The sequence below is a fragment of the Oxyura jamaicensis genome, chromosome 6, assembly GCF_011077185.1.
Source record: "Oxyura jamaicensis isolate SHBP4307 breed ruddy duck chromosome 6, BPBGC_Ojam_1.0, whole genome shotgun sequence".
NCBI lineage: Eukaryota > Metazoa > Chordata > Aves > Anseriformes > Anatidae > Oxyura > Oxyura jamaicensis.
Window position 1 is genome coordinate 68,477 of NC_048898.1, and position 16,784 is coordinate 85,260.

General features: G+C 53.6%; 1 protein-coding gene across 8 annotated transcripts; it reads right to left on the minus strand.

Moving 5' to 3' along the window:
• Positions 1 to 818: 818 nt before the first annotated feature.
• ADAM8 (ADAM metallopeptidase domain 8) lies at positions 819 to 16,248 on the minus strand. 8 transcript variants are annotated; one of them, XM_035329953.1, is made up of 23 exons: positions 16,048 to 16,247; positions 15,100 to 15,209; positions 12,625 to 12,701; positions 12,254 to 12,332; positions 11,160 to 11,236; positions 9,831 to 10,017; positions 9,383 to 9,448; positions 9,225 to 9,293; positions 8,559 to 8,728; positions 8,404 to 8,485; positions 6,652 to 6,800; positions 6,269 to 6,446; positions 5,158 to 5,247; positions 4,459 to 4,654; positions 4,192 to 4,291; positions 3,925 to 4,108; positions 3,763 to 3,840; positions 3,555 to 3,639; positions 3,264 to 3,378; positions 2,976 to 3,165; positions 2,705 to 2,806; positions 2,477 to 2,581; positions 819 to 2,359 (listed from the first exon to the last, which is right to left on the minus strand). In XM_035329953.1, exons 1-23 carry the CDS (start codon positions 16,148 to 16,150, stop codon positions 2,312 to 2,314), a joined length of 2,640 nt encoding a protein of 879 aa, XP_035185844.1. In that variant the 5' UTR covers positions 16,151 to 16,247; the 3' UTR covers positions 819 to 2,311. The 8 variants fall into 8 exon arrangements, 7 of the variants coding, with proteins under 7 accessions (XP_035185844.1, XP_035185847.1, XP_035185845.1 ...); XM_035329956.1 differs by having other exon boundaries at positions 819 to 2,581; positions 9,861 to 10,017; positions 16,048 to 16,248; XM_035329954.1 differs by having other exon boundaries at positions 819 to 2,581; positions 2,976 to 3,150.
• Positions 16,249 to 16,784: the final 536 nt, after the last annotated feature.

The window sequence follows — 16,784 nt, forward strand, 5'->3', positions numbered from 1 at the left end:
ACTCTTGGATTTACAAGACACCCTTTTCCCTGTGGGAAGACCTTTGAGGAGCCAGTGGAGTCACATCTCAGCTCTTCAGTGTTGCTGGCTTGCAGCAGTCGCTTTGCAGCAGAAACACGGCCTCTCCTTGTCAATTTGGTTGGCTTTGGAGATGAATGCAGGCTTTCTGTGAACAGAAGCCCTCCTTAGAGCGGTTACAGAATTGCCTGGGGTTAGGCATTGTTTAGTGCTGGCATCAGACCCCAGGGGTCATGCCACAGGTGAGCAGACAAGGGTGGGTTACGCCAGCCTGGAGGTTCTGGGGAGCAAGGGCATCAGGGAACCTCGAGCTGGCAGTTTGCAGATCGCTACAGCAAGACCCACACACAGGGAGAAGGGTAGCTAGTGCAGGAAGGGTTGAGCCATCGCCTGCCCCTGCAGCCATCCAGGTGTATGTGGGTTTGCCACCAGTGGCTGTCACTCTGGCTAAATGTTGTCCCCATCTGGCTAGGTGCGCATCTGCCACCTCCACCCCTTGTCTTGTAGATCATTGATCGATGCTCCTGGGGTTTGAGATCCTGCAGCAATGTCTGTATGATGCTCAGTGCCTTGCACAAAAGTCTCCAACCCCACTTGATGGAGAAGCCTGAGTGGATGTGCAAAGGGTGAGGTGCCATGGCTGGCAGCTGAATGACCGTGACCTTGACACCTGGGATGGGCTTTGCTTCTCGATCAGCTGGGAGGGCTGAATGAGAATGTGGATGTAGTGGGAAACATGGCTTTGAACTGTTTTTTCTCTCTGTTTAGAAGGGCCTGCATGCTCTTGTGACTAGAGGGGCTTGCTCCTGGATCAGCACCTTGTTTATAAAAAGCACTATACATATGTTCAAGTTTACATGCACAGTGTTGTGTTTTGGTTTTTGTTTGTTTGTTTTTATATAAAAACAATAAAACTATTTTGTTACCATTTCTTTGGTGGCTTTGTGTGTCTTAGAGCTGGTGTCACTTTTTGCTGCTCACACAGCAGTAATGCTGCTTCTAGTGCGTCTCCTGTTGACTGCAACACTGGAAGCCCCTCAAGCATCCCAAGCTTTGCCAAGCTCAAAGAGAACCACAGGATGGTGAAACTGCGCAGTGAACATGGTATTTACAGCTTGTTCTGTCTCTACCCTCCACCCCTAGAGCCTGGGGAGGGAGCTGGGTGCCACGCATGCTGCAGCCATGTGATTCACATGGATTTAGCATGGGACCTTGCCCAGGGGCAGGGTCCTTGGGCAGAGATGTAAGGAACCCATGGACTTCTCTTTTGACCGCTGTGCTGTTCTAACTGCCTGCAACTGGGAGAAAGTACTTGGTCCCTGCACCTCTGGCACAGGATGCAATTCAGCTCCAGCTTGCCCACCATCCACACCTTGCCAAGCACAACTAGCACCAAGCCCTGCAGCCCAGAGCTGTCCTCACATGGCTCTGGTTCAATGTGGTGCATCATACGTTCCCCCTCCTGCCCCAAACCTATGATGTGACACACCAAGCCATCATCTTCAGTCTTTATTTGTATAAAAGTCTTCAACCTAAATCATGTAAAAAAATGGGGAGGATCAATTTCACAACAACTGGCTCAAATTGATAGTGTAATCAAATTAATGGCCACAGTAAAAATGCACATGGGAAATCTCATTTCAAGAGATCAGTAACTTGAGTGGTAATTTCAGAGCTAAAAACCTGGTGGGGAGGGACACCACAGTGAAGTCAAGCCTAGCTCAGACCTGTCAGAACCCCTGGCAAGATGTGTGGTGCATCTGGCCCTGGCTGTAGTGTCAGGTCTACACAGCATCCCTATTGTGCCACCCCAGTGTGCTTAGGGCCAGGAGCTCCTTACTGTGGCCTCAACAGGGATTGGATGTGAGGAACAGGACACATTCACTACGTGTAGGGAGAAGGCAGCAGCACCCAGAGCACAGAACAGCCTGTAACAAGCCAGGCTGGCCTCCAAATCAGAGCTGTCCCATCAGTGGCACCAAGAGAGGCTTGGGGAAGAAAAACGGGCATTGTTTGGGGGGGAGGAGTGTCCTGGAGGGACAGTGGTGTCAGCATTGTCCCTGCTGCTGATCTCCCTCTGACACTGAGCCCCCAGCTCAAGGCTGTCTGTGCAATTCATAAAGCTACAAAGTCTGTTAAGGCACAACTCAAATATCTGTAAACATAGATGCTGTCTGAGGAGGTCCAGCAAGCGATTCAAGTACCGGTGACACAAGACGCAGCGGCCCTCAGCCATCCTGCCAAAGTGCCAGCACCCACACCTCCTCTGCCACAGTGACGGACACGTCCCAGGTCACCTGGCTGCTGTCGGCTTCAGGGCCGCCTTAGGGGGGATGTCCAGCTGCAACAACGAGGGTGTGTTGGGGGGAGGGGGGCAGCAAGGTCCCCATGGGGCCTCTTGCTACTGGTAGGGGACAGAAGTGACACTGGGTATTGGGGGGCACTGGGCACAGCTCACCTGGGGCAGGACCAGGGATGTGCACGGCTGAGACGAGAGGGTCAGAGGCTTAGTGGGAGGCACTGGTGGTGATGGTGACGGTGCTCCTGCTACCACACCGCAGAGCTGGGCAGAGGGGCAAGAGGCGAAGGTGAGTTGGACTTCCTGTAGGTGAGCCTGTGCTGCCCTGCTCCCCAGGCACCAGCCCCAACTTCATCCCAGCATCTGTGCTGTACTGGGGGCACCTACCTCCTTGCTCTTTAGGGCTGGCAGAGGCTTCCTGGGTGGCTTTGGCCTCTCCTGGGGACAGGAGAGGAGAGACTTGAGTCCTTCTGGGTGCCGGGAAGGGACCTATGTGAGGGACAGCAGCCAGACTTCAGCACAGAGGAACAGCTGCCCCAAGGAGTGGGGATGGTGCTGTCCACCAGGCAGGGACATCACACCCAGCAGAGGGATGTGGATGACCTGGAGCCCAGGTTCACTGCAGCTCCCACCCCAGGGCTTCATGCTGCACTCCTACCTGCGGGACCGGGCAGCTGGGCACGAGGGGCCGGGTGCTGCGTGGGGCCGCTGTGGTGCTGAGCAGATTGGGGCTGCTGATGTCATGGTGGGACAGCTGGCTGCTGGGGGGCTGCAGCCGGCTCCCCTCCTGAAAGACCGGGTTGGTGAGGCCAGCGGTGGTTCTGCTGGAGGTCCTGTGAGGCAAAGGACCAACAGGCAACAAGGGCTGCTGCGGCCCCCCAGCCCTGAGCTTGTCCTGAGCTCGGCCTGTGTGTTCATAGGTTAACCCTGCTGCAGGCCTTCTTACCCCTTCTGGAAGTACCTCATCCCTCTGCCTCTGAGCAGGACAACACCTCCGCCTAGCAGGATGCTGGAGAGTGCCAGCACAGAGAGCACAGCAGCCAGGATCATGCTACTGCCCCCTGCAGAGACACATTTGGCACTGAGACAGGCACCCCAATGCCAGGAATGCCCCATGGGGACAGAGGGGTGGCCAGCCAGCATGGTGGCAAGACACTGACCTCATCCCACACTCCCACCCTGGCACAAGCACAAAGCTGAGAGAGATGATGCTGGCTGCGTGCACAAGGTGCCATACCTGGTGTGAGCTCCAAAACCTTGTGCTGGCAGTATGGTGGTGCCCACCCTGGCTCACAGTGGCACTCCCGCTTGTGATTGCACACCTGAAACCAGGGAGGTCAGAGAGGCAAGGAGGCAAAGAGAACGGCAGGGCCTACCACCCAAGCTGCTTGGAGATGGAGAGCCCTGCTAGCTGCAACCACAGGGAGCATGAAAGCACAACCTACCCCGTGGCTGTTACACTTTGCTGAGCAGTTCTTCTTGCCATAGATCAGAAGGTTCTGGCAGCGCCCAGCATAGCAGACCTGGGGTTGTGTGGGAGGCTCTGAGCACAGCCTCATGGCTGGGAGTCACCTCCCACTGCCCCAGCATATCCCCCAGGCACTCACCATCTCCTCCCCACACTTGGTTCCAGTGGGCACCAGCCTGAGGTTACCCACCATCTCATTGCCATCGTTGCTGTCGAGGGCTGCTTTGCACTTGAATTGGCCAAAGGAGAGGGTGAAGAAGCCACTGCCAAGGACAGGGCTGGTGTTGTCACTCACACACAGCAGTGTGCCGCACTTCACATCCCTGTCAGCAGAGCAGCTGTGAGCCCTGAGGAACCTTGCTTGGTCCCCAGGGTCAGAGCTGAAAATAGGCTCCCTGCTCCTTACTTGGGGCTGCAGGGCTTCTTCCCAGACTCTGTCAGGCAGTGGAGTTTGAGGTCTTGCCTGCTGTTCTGATTAAAGCATTCATCAGGAGCTACTCGGGCTGCTGCGGGAGGCACAGAGCAGAAGGATCACATGAAGCCAGAGCCTTCAACAAGCCAACAGCAGCTGGCAGCAACATGAGGGCAGCTACCACTGGCCATCCCCAACACTAAGAACTGCCTGCCCCACCACCAGCCATCTCCCAAGTTGGGGGGAAAGGGGGAATGCTACCTGCGCCCCAGAGCACACGGCACTGCTCAGCATGTGAGGGGCAGGCCCCGTTGTAGCAGTATCCATTGCCACTCTGGCAGGGGATGCCGTTTTCCTGGAAGACATCCTCTGGGCACTCGGAGCTGAGGCCGGTGCAGTGCTCAGGAAGGTCACAGTCATTCTTGCTGGCCCGGCACATTGTGCCAGCAGCCTTCACCTGTACAGAAAGAAGGGCATCAGGAGCCACATGGGCACCACATCCCATTGCCCTGATCCAGGCCAGTGCCTGTCAGCACCTAGGTCTGCAAAGCATCTTTCTTGACCCCCAGAAAGGGAGATCCAGACACAGTGGCTTGTGCCATAGACAGATCTGTGCCAAAGATGGCACAAAGGTGGCTTTTGACTGAGCTACTGCACAGGAAGGGGACATACCACCAGACCAGTTGTTCCTGTACTTAAGTACTTCCCCCCATGCAGCACCTTGTGTTTTGTTTTTAGTTTGGGCTTGCCCCAGGGTCTAATTACTGTCCTGTTCCTTTGTATCAAGGCATTTCTTACGTTGGGCAGCGGCAGAGGTCCTCCAGACCCTTTGGCGGACATAGGCATATATTGCCTCTGCCACAAAGCTCCTGAGGAGTTGGAGTGGGGGGTAGGGGAGAGTGGGCATGATGCCCTAGCCAAACACTAGGCCTCCACCAGGTCTCCATCCCTGCACAGTACCTTGCAGTCCTGGCAGCAGTCACCTTGTGCGCACTTGGCCTCCTCTCTCAGCTGGCAAGTGGTGGCGTTGCAGCAGCGATCAAAGCACTCCTGTGAGACACAGCCAAAAATGGCTTGGTTTTGAGACAGCAGAGTCCAAAGTGGCTGGAGGAGGAGAAGCTGCATGGGACCTGTGTTGGTGGGACCAAGGACCAAGGCTGCATGGGGCCTCCCATTACCACAGGACTGACAAGTCTCAGCTTTGCTTTAGCTGCAAGCTCCCAAGAGATTTTCTCCACCATTGCCACAAACCCATATTGCAGAGAGAGCAGCAAAAGGGGCTGAAACTCTCTCAAATGCCCCTTGAAAGACTCTTTCCTTCTTTTTGGGGGGCTGCCAAGTTACTAGGGCAGTGTAATAGTCATAGGCATAAAATGGCTCCATGTTGAACCATGGGGCAAAAGCACAGCAACATCCCAGTCCAAAACTCAGCACTGCCTGACTGGGGAGCTGCACTGTGGGTCTGAACTGTTTCTGCAGCATCTTTACTCCCATTACCACCATAAAACCAGAAGACTACAAAAGATTTTTCATAAGATGTGTAGTTTGGAGGAAAACAGACATGACCTGGGCCCCTGGAAAGGTAACACCCTTTGCAAATCTCCAAGAATGACACAGAGGATCTCTGTGCTCACTGCATGAGGAAGGCAATGGGTTCCTCCCCACAGGTCCCAGTACAGGAGATATCCCCTGGCAGTTTGTCACAAAACTTCCCACTGTGTTACACTGGGATGAGGAAGAGCTGAACACACCTCTTGCGAGGACAATGTGCTCTGATGTCCCCTTTCTTAGGCTATCTCTCCTGAGGACATGCCCTAGGAATACATTTCCTAGGAATGCTCCTGCTAAAACCACAGCCAGATACATGAGGGCTGGGGGGCACACATCTAAGTTAACAAATACCTTCCCCAAGCTATTTTTTGGCATGAACGTAAGGAGCACAGGAAAGATGAGTCAGGAGGTCTTGCAAAGCCCAAAGGCAGGGAGGAAGCTTGCACAACCCTCTCCAACTCTGAATGAAGGGGTTTCAGGTCCCAGCCACCCCATTCCTTCCTGAGCGCCCAGGCTGTACCTCTGGCCTGCCGCAGTCGCACTGCTCTCCCCGCTCTACAAAACGGTTCCCACACACTGGCTCCCCGTACAGCTCATCTGCCCGGGGGACATTCAGCAAGCAGCTGGTCCTGGGGTCCTTGAGGAACTGCCACATGTCCTGCTCACTGCAGCTGCTGAAGAGCTTGGGATAAGTCAGGCTGAAGGGGCACAAAACAAGGCAGTAGTGAGCATGGCGGAGCACCTGCAGGCTTTCTCACCCAGCAAAGGTCAGTTAACAAAGTGGAGAATGTTCTCCCAGACCTGGCAGTATCCCAGGCTTCACTCCAGCTCTCATCGGGACATCTAGAAATATCTGCTGCCCTGGGCTACTCTTCACTCTTTCTTCACATTTTCTCCACTCACCTGATCTTTGCTGCCATAACACATCCTCCTTGATCTTTGATGACAGGACAGTGGCAGCCAGCAATATCTTCATCATGCGACATCCCTAGGTTGTGTCCCATCTCATGAGCCATGGTGGATGCAGCACCAATAGGATCCATGCTGTGGTCCTATGGAACAAGAAGTGAAATGTGGTCACAGAATCAGAGAATCACAGAATTGGGATTGAAAGGGACTTTGAAAGATCATCTAGTCCAGTCCCCCTGCTGGAGCAGGAACACCCAGATTAGGTCACACAGGAATGCATCCAGGCGGGTTTTGAAAGTCTCCAGAGGAGACTCCACAACCCTCCTGGGCAGCTTGTTCCAGTGCTGTCACCCTCACTGTAAAAAAGTTTCATCTCATATTTAAGCAGAACCTCCTGTGTTCCAGCTTGCATTCATTGCCCCTTGTCCTATCATTGGGTGTCACCAAGAAGAGCCTGACTCCATCCTCCTGACACTCCCCTTTTACATATTTATAAATATAAACGTTAATAAGATCACCCCTCAGTCTCCTCTTCTCCAAGCTAAAGAGACCCAGCTCCCTCAGCCTTTCCTCGTAAGGAAGATGCTCCACTCCCTTAATCAACCTTGTGGCTCTGTGCTGGACTCTCTCAAACAGTTCCCTGTCCTTCTTGAACTGAGGGGCCCAGAACTGGATGCAATATTCTAGATGTGCTCTCACCAGGGCAGAGTAGAGGGGGAGGGGAACCTCTCTCGACCTACTAACCACACCCCTTCTGATACACCCCAGGAAGCCATCAGCCTTCTTGGCCACAAGGGCACAGTGCTGGCTCATGGTCATCCAGCTGTCCACCAGGACCCCCAGGTCCCTCTCCCCTTCAGTGCTCTCCAGCAGGGCAGTCCCCAACTTACACTGGCATCTGGGGTTTTTCTTGATCCAGGACTCTACACTTGCCCTCGTTATATTCCATTAAGTTTCTCCCCGCCCAATTCATCCAGCAGGACGCTGGATGGCAGCACAGCCTTCTGGCATGTCAGCCACTCCTCCCAGTTTAGTGTCATCAGCAAACTTGCTGCCTGCACACTCCGTTCCCTCACCCAAGTAATCAAATAATATATTTAACAACACTGGTCCCAGGACCGACCCTTGAGGGACTCCACTAGATACAGGACTACAAACAGGGATGGAGCATCCACTGTTTCTCTAGGCAGCCTGTTCCAGTGTCTCACCACCCTCTGAGTAAAGAATTTCTTCCTAATACCTCATCTAAATCTACCATCTTTTAGATTAAAACCATTACCTCTTTTTCTATTACCACACTCCCTGAAAAAAAGTCCCTCCACAGCTTCCCTGTAGTACCCCTATAGGTACTGGAAGGCTGCTACAAGGTCTCCCCAGAGCCTTCTCTTCTCTACACTGAGGTAACTGAAGACAAAAGCTGAGCCTGGTCTCACAGCCTCTGAAGAACTCCAGACTGGCTCTGGTGGGCATAAGTCAGCATAGATAGAGCAGCTACCTTGAAATGCTGCTTTGCGTGTCACACAGTTGACTGCTCATGTTCCAGCAAAGGATGTCATCCATGGGGAGGAATGGATGGACGAGAAGCATAGACACGATAACCAACTGCAAGTCAAGTCCCAACCATGTGACAGGTGGTGTGAGAGGCCCCGTGTCCATAGAGCAACTCTGGGATGCTTTTTATTGCTCAGGTACCTCAGAGACCTCCGCTGCCGCCCTTGTGGCATGTGCCTAGGCAGTGGGACCCACCTGATTGACACCGCCTGAGTCCCTGGTGCACATCGCAAGCTTCTTTGCCAGCCCTACGGTCGTGTCATGGAAGTCTACACCACTGTGGGAAGGAAAAGTGACCATGGGCATGGAATCTCTGTGCCAGCTGGGAAGCACCCATCCAGCTTGCTTACGTGATCAGCTGGGCATTGTCGTGCTGCTTCCTCTTCAGCAGATCCATCTCCCGCCAACGGAGGAAATTCTCCAGTGTTACCTCTGCATTGCGACTGATGGTGATTTTGTCCCTGTTGCTCCACACCTCCAAGCCAATCAAGGCCACACGCAGGCCCAGAGGCTGGTAAAGCTGCAAAGGAATACAGGTTGGAGGGAGTGCTGGTACCTTAGCCATACAGCAGAGGAACAGTCTCACCTCCCCTGGGAACTTGTTGCCCAGCCTGGCCACCCCTAGCAATACTATATGAGGTCTAGCACCTCAAGTCTCCCCCACAAAATAGCACGAGCTGGGCTAAACTATATAGAGAGGTCCTCTCTTCTCTTGAGGGCATCTGTAGGACATTCTCCCAGAAGAAATTCCTTGCTGTCCCCTCATGTGAGGTACCTAAAAGAGAGCTCACAGGCAGCCTTCACATGCTCCTGAGGACTCCAGGTAGAACCAAGCCTCAATGCCTACTTTGCGCACCCCACTGGCCAGCAGAGTTGGTCACGCTCTGGTCACCTATCCAACGGTGTGAGGTTGGCTCCAGCTCTACCACAGATCTCTCCTGGCTTTGACTGGGGTGACTGGGGCCTGTGCTAGCACTGCATGAGTAGGGAAGGTAAGTTGGCACCCTGGGACTCACCTTGTCAACATGGTTCACAATTTCCTTCATGCGGTTCTGCACCCTGCGCAAGTCCTTGTATTTTCTGAACTAGGGGAAGGACACAGAGAGATTTCCAAGTTGGCTTCCAGTTCCCAGCAGCCATGTAAGAGTGAAAGCACAGACTCACCCTCCCTTACCTCTTCATTGTCCACAACCAGGACAAGCTCCACGTATCGGGGCCCTTTGTGTAACTGGGCTGATTTCTGGAAGGGAAGACAAAAGTGAGTGCAGATAAAGGCACAGCTGTCTGGTATGCTGAGCCCTGTTGCTGACCTTCCTGAGGGATTTGTTGGAACCTCAGGCATCTTCCAGTGCTATGCAATACCAGTGGCTCTTCTAACTTTGCTTTCTGATGTTATTTTGCCCAGGTGTTTCAGACATCTTCCAACACACAAGGAAAAGCTCCAGCCTGCTACTGCTGTAAGGCAGGAGAGAGGCTCTGCGACACCCTGTGTGGGACTGTGCCGGGCAAGGGGAGGGAAGCATCTCCATGCAGTGCAGCATGGCCCAGCTCTCTCCTGGGCTTCACTGGGCTAGACTCTCAAAAACTCAGCTATGGCAAGGAGAAGCAATGTGATCCTTAACCCAGTGATAGAGCTTCATGGGTGCAGCAACTTTAGGGTCGTGGTCATACTCCAGGGTGTCACCGGCCTCTCGGCACATGCCGCGCTTTGTCCTGAGGTGGGCAGCTCTGTACACCGCATGCCAGCCGGCCTTGTCCTCCTCCAGAGGCTTCAGCAGGAAGGTGGTCTCATTCACTTGGAAAAAGCCACTGCCAAGAGAGGGCAGGCATCAGGCTGGGGCAGTGTCATGCCAGCAGCCTCACAGACACTGTGCAGGATGGACAGACCCCACACCAGCCCTGTGAGCACCTGTGATACAACACACAGACATACAGAAAAGCACCCACCACTTAACCCACTCTTCTGTGGCTCCCCTAGGTAGTTGGGATGAGTTATGGGCCATTCGCAGGCCGTGGCAGTCAGGTCCTCCTGGCCATGTGCAGGACACCAAACAGCAAAAAGCCCTAAGCAGCTCTTGGTCCATACATTAATCCCTAGCCACCGTGCAGAGGAAAAGCCAGGGACTTTGTGCCTCTTCCCTGCAACTTTGTCTCATCTTTCTGCGCCTGCACTATCCCATGCGCTCTGTGTATTGTTATGCTGCTTGTCCTACCTGTGAACATCTTGTCCTCCTGCTACACAAACATATTACATGTCCCATGTATGCACAAGCTGTGCTGAGCCTGCAGACACAGCAACTGCTCTCAAAACAAGGAACCAGCTGCCACAGAGCTGCAGCAGGCAGTTGTCCTGCAACCCAGCATTTGTTCATCCTACTAACACAGTTGCTGAGGACCTCCACTGCTGCAGAGACAACTTGTCCTTCTCACACATATCCCTGCAAGACTTCCTCCCCAGCTACTAGAATTATTCTCTTGTAATTTCTGGCTGTCAGCTGAGCTTTTTTAAGAATAGCAGAATGCAAATCTTGCATGGCAAACTGAGCAACCCCACATGGAGCTGGGGGTTCAGGTTCCTCTGCAAGGGCACTTTCAGCTAATATATGAAGGTAGAGCCAAAGCAGATTTTTGAGGAAGGAGCAGCAGCTCTACCAGAAGCTAGGGGAGAGTGTGTTTAGTGTAGTGGAGTGGGTAGCTCTGGTCCCATTCGCAGACTGAGAAAGTGCTGCCTGCCCTGACCTCCTGTCCTGCTCAGCTTTCCACTTGTACTCAGTGCCATGAATCACTCCCCCAGAAGTGACACTGTAAAACTTTGCAGCTCTTTTCCCTGCTAGGTAATGAGCCACAGAACCATGCACACCCAGCAAGCAGGGAAATAATGTCTTTTGTTTTCCCTTTTCTTCCCTACTGCCCCTGCCCAAACTGTTCCCCGGGGAAGCCACAGGTCCTACCTGAGCCCGCCACAGATGCTGATGCTTGCTGCGGAGTCTGTGTACCCCACAACATGGCCTTGATAAAAGCAGTGATCCTGAAACCCAGAAAAGAGGTGCATAACACTGTGTCTGACCAATCTGGCCTTCTGCAATAGAGTGATTACATCAGTGGACAAGGGAAGACCAACTGATGTCATCTACCTGGACTTCAGTATGGCCTTTGATATGGAAACACTCTTGGCTCTACATTGGAGACACGGACTTGATGGATGGACTATTTGGTGGATAAGGAATTGTCTGGAGGGCCACATCCATAGAGTTGCAGTCAATGGCTCAATGTCTAAATGGAGACCAGTAGCAAGTGGTGTCCCTCAAGGGTCCATGCCGGACCAATACTATTTAATATCTTAATCAGTGATGTGGACAATGGGATTGAGTACAGCAAGTACTCAGCAAGTCTGTGGATGACACCAAGCTGAGTGGTGTGGTTGATATGCTACTGGGAAGGGATGTCACCCAGAGGGAATTTGACAAGGCACAAGGATGAGCAAGGGGCTGGAACATCTCTCCTATGAAGACAGGCTGAGGGAGCTGGGGTTGTTCAGTCTAGAGAAGGCTTTAGGGAGACCTTTTAGCATCCTTCCAGTGCCTAAAGGGGACTGCAGAAAAACTGGGGTAGGGTGGGGTGGGTATACTTTTTACATATGCCTGTAGTGCTATGACAAGGTGAAATGGTTTTAAACTAGAAGAGGTTAGATTTAGATCACATATAGATATACAAAAGAATAGTTTTACAATGAGGGTGTGAGACACCAGAACAAGCTGACTGGAGAAGCTTGACTGTTGGAACTGTTCAAAGTCAGGGTGGATGGGGCTTTGGGCAACCTGATCTAGTGAAAGCTGTCCCTGCCCATGGCAGGGGCTTGGAGTCGGTCCCAGCTCATGGCAGGGGGCTTGGATTGGGTCCCAGCTCATGGCATGGGCTTGGAGTGGGTCTCAGCTCAGCCCTGGAGGCATCTCAGCCCTCCAGGAAGCATGATGAGGCCTCCGTGTCATTGGTGGTGGCTTAAAAACTCCTCTTCCAGGAGGCTGCTGTTACTCCAGACCCGTACCTGGACATCTGGCTTCTCTGTGATCTCTGTGCCATCAGCCAAGTAGTGTGTTTCAGTGTAATGCTGTCCCAGTAGCTCCCTGTAGATCAGGAAAGGGAGCAGCATCAGGAGAAACATCAGCTTTGGGGAGAGCATGGCTAGAAAGCAAGGCAGGAGGGTTCCATGTCGCTCCAGACCTCTCAAGACAAATCAGACCCTCCTGACCCACAGCACATTCCACACTTCCAAGAGCTCCCAGCATGGATTTATTTTCCCAATGTGGGTCTGGGCTGATGGCTTTGGTGGCCAGAGCTGTGATGTCAGGCCCCTGAGAAGTGACGTGCAGCAAGGTGGTAAGTGAGCCTGCCCAGGGCCTGCCCACCCACACTCACCTGTTCTTCTCTAGGTGCAGAAGGTAGTCCCTGCCTTCAGCTTGGATGCTGTAGAGGACATGGTCCAGGTAGGTGCTCTGCAAGAAACAAGATGATGGCACAAGTCAACACAAACTGCAGAAAGGATGGCTCTGATCGCGCACATCCTTCCTGCTGGAAGGCAACTGTGGGATGGGGAGACTTGCTCCTCACTGGCCATGTGCAAGCTCACCCTGAAGGCATCCAGCAAAGACACAGGAAATCAGACAAAAAGAAAGCATGTAGGCAATAATGTGAATCCCCATCACATCCTGAGATAACAAGCAGGTCACCAGCAATGAAGCTGAGTCAGCAATGGCTGGTTTCCCATGTCTGACACATGGCTGCAGATGGCCACACCAGAAACTGAAGTTTCCTGCTCATCAGTCACAAGAGCTCCTTTTCTGGGACTGAGTTCAGAACTTACTCACAGGCCAAACCACAAAGATCCCTGGTGCCCAACTGCTTTCATCAGCAGAGTCTTCCCTATCTCTGCCTGATCTAACATGAATATGATGAATAGAAAATAACCTGATTTTGATTCTTGTCTGCTACTGATGGTAAAGTTCAGTCTCGTTGTGTTGGATTCCTCCATCCCCTTCCCTCCCCCCCTCAGAATCACCATAGTGCTGGTGGAAGGGACCCAAAGGTGTCTCAAGCACGCCCTACGGTCCCTAGGACCAGGTTAGTGTGGCCAAGACCCAGAGCCCCCAAGGAGATGCTGTACATCCCCAGAGAGCAGGGCTGCTCCACCTTTACAGGAAGATTGGTTTTCCACTGGGCAAAGATACCATGTGATCCCCCACCCTTGGAGGCTCGGACAGAAACCTCTAGAGATCCCAGCTCCCCTGGGCTGCTGGGAGAGACAGCAAGGGTTGTGGGACCTGAGACCTCCTCAGCCACCACTGCAGCAAGGAGACAGTGCCCCAAGGTGCATCCTCAGCTCTTATGGATCCTGGGGTGGAGACTCAAGCAAACTGGAAAGTGAGGGCTCACATTCCTCCTGGATGAGGTGTCTGGCTTCTGCCTGGGTGGATGGTGACCTATAGTCATCACGGAGCCTGGTCAGGTAGAGGGGTTTTCCTGCCCTCAGTCACCCTCAGCTCCTGCTGCTGCCTGTCTTTCGAGCTTGCATTGCCGCTGGCAGCAATTGGCTGCCGGCCACAAAATGCACTCACACGTCCCTGGCAAATGCTTCTCTCATGAACAATGTCTCCCATATGACATCTGTCCAGAACCCACAGAAAAAGTGGTGCTTTGTTATTGTTGGCAGTGCTGGAGGCTTTAAGAAATTGCAGAAAAGCAATTCAGATGGGAGAGGAGCGGCAGTCTCTTGGAGGCAACCACAGGGTGAGGAAAAGAAAAAAAATATATGATAAAGATTCCCCACAACACACCAAGCCACATATCAGAGGATGCCATTGCATCTTGAAAAGCATGAGGCTTGGCTGCCATCATCCAGGAGGACTTGTCCAGCCCAAGTTCCTCAAAGCCCTTCATACTCCTCCTCCAGGACCCTTTCTTGTGGGGGAGCAGAGAGATGCAAAGAGAGGGGCAAAGATGCCCAGTGGCACAGATGGTGTCTTTAAATAGCAACGTTTTTCTCATGGACAAGTTTAGGTTTCTAGAGCAGAGAAAACAGATGCTTTCAGGGAGTGCTTTTGAGGCTATTTTATCAAAAAGGGTTTGAATCACAGATGAACATGCTGTATGAAGAGTTTACTAGGAAACAAATGTCCTCAACCCCTCCATCTCCTCGGGTGCTGAAACTGGTGCTTTTCACTCCTAAAACACAAATCTATGTGTTTGGCTGATCTTCACTTCTTTCAAGGTCATGTAGAAAGCCTCTCTGAGTTCAAGGCCATCATCACGTGAATGCCTGCCCTGAGCACTCAAAACTCCTGAGTCAAACCCCATTCCCTCCCTCAGATTACAAGGTTTCTGAATAATAATAATAATAATAATAACTCTGAGTTTCTTTCATGTGGGTTTCTGAAACTTTCTGATTCTTATTTCCCAGCTCCAAAGGATGAAAATAAAAAAAAAAAAAAAAAAAAAGAACTTTAGTAAACACAGCAAGAAAAGTGCTTAAAGCTCAGCAAAAATATGCAAACTCCTAATACTTAGGTAAAGACCAGATGTCACAAGATCAGTGAAATACTGCAAGGGGCAGCCACACTACATAACATCTCCAAAGAAAGCACTAAACATCGCCCTCCCTGAAACTCCTTCCTGCTATCAGCCCCTATTTTGACCTAAAACCATCCAGAAAAGCTGTTGTGATCAAATACCTCCATCCTCTGGGGTGGACACAACATGCTGTATCATTCAACCAGTGCAGACTAAAGAGGTCCAGCTCTGAGCTCTGGCCTCTGCTAACAAAAAACTTGCTGGACACCCTGAGAGGCAGTGAGGGTGGCTGTGCAGAGATGGAATTTGGGAGGCAACACTACTCACAGGTGATGCAGAGAGGTTTTTCTTCCCCCGGGACTCCAGCACCCTGCGTGGCATCACCATCTCATACTGCTCGACATGGGCCAGCTCCTCTTCTGGCCCACTAGAGACACCTGGAAAAGTCAAAGGGGGAAAATTCAAAATTCAGCTGTTTTGAGCTTGTCACCTTCTCAACCCTTGTTTTTTGATGTCAGAAAGCAGAGGCTCCTCAGCACAGGAAGGAGCCAGCCGGGTCAGCGGTGGAGCAAAGTGCCTGTCTGCGGTGCCTGGAGCCTCACACATGGTGCCCGAGCAGAGCCAGCAGCCTTTGCTGCCGCCCCCTCGGCTGGCTGAGTCACAGTTCCCTCACCAGCACATCTCAGGCTGCCGATGACAAATCCCACCCCACCCCCGCCCTTCTCGCAGGAGTTTCATCCAGGTGCAATTGCATAATGCTGCACACCCCGTGGGCTGGCAGCATGGCACGGGACAGAGGTCACCAGGAGCACATCAGGTGGGGACCAGTGTCAGATGGGGGCTTCTCTGGCTGTAGGAGGCGAGCCAGGCGCTTGGGCTCAGTGCCCCGTTTGCCATCCCCTGACCTCAAGTGAGTGTGAGGTGGCGGATGGAGCATGGAGAGGTGATGGAGAGTGGAGTGGTGATCGAGAGTGAGGAAGTGATGGAGAGTGGGGCAGTGCTGGAGCGTGGGACAGCGATGGAGCGTGGGGCAGCGATGGCAGTGATGACCGGCAGTTCGGCACTGGAGCTCTGCCTCCCATCTGAAGCAGCCGAAATCTTCCCTACCGATCCGTCCTGAAAAGTCAGCACCCCTCCGGTCAGCAATCCCGCTGTTGCCGCGCCCCGCGAGCATCCCCGCGCAACCACCCGCGACGCTCCTCTCCGTGGGGCCAGCGCCAGCGGGAAACCCCTCCCCGCTTCCCCGGAGCCCTGGACACCTCCGCCCGTTCTCACCGTGGCCGAGGAGCAGCAGCAGCCCCAGCAGGCGGAGGAGGACGAGCGTCGGGACCATGGCTCGGCACTGCCCGTCCTCAGCCGCTCCGCGCCGCGCCGGCATTCCCCCACTCCGGCGTGACTCACCCACGGGCGGCGGGACGGGACGGGGCAGGGCGGGACGGGCCGCGGATGGGGCCGCCCCCGGCAGGGGGGTCCGTGGGGACGGGGCTGGGACGGGGCGGGTAGACTAGAAGAGGGATGCAGCAGGGCTCCCCCTCCCCCCGCTTGCCCAGGACAGCCGTCCGGCAAGGGGGGGATGGGGACGGGGGCAGCCCCGGCTGCAGGCGCTGCAGCGGCCATGTGGCCATGGAGGAGAACCACATCTTGGCCCTGGGGAGGGAAACGCGGCTGGTGTTGCTTGCTTGTGGTCATGGGCTCCCTCCCAAGGGCTCACAGGACCCAAAGCTGCTGGGTTCTGGAGGCCTGGGTCTCCACTGGCCTCCAACTCCTTGCCAGGACCTGGGGATGGGTGCTGCTTGGAGATTCCCCCACCTCTCCTGGGGTCTCCTGGGCTCGGGGACCACGTGCTGGTTGTGGCTCTTCTTCATGTCCTCGGGCCAGTGGCTCTGTCCTGTGTCACCACTGCAAGCCACTGGGGTTTACTCACTGTCCTTTGGCTCTTGGCCAGGGTGTCCTGGGGAGCCTCAAGGACCTTGGTGGCCTGCAGGTGGGGTGCTGTCTACCTATTAGAACCC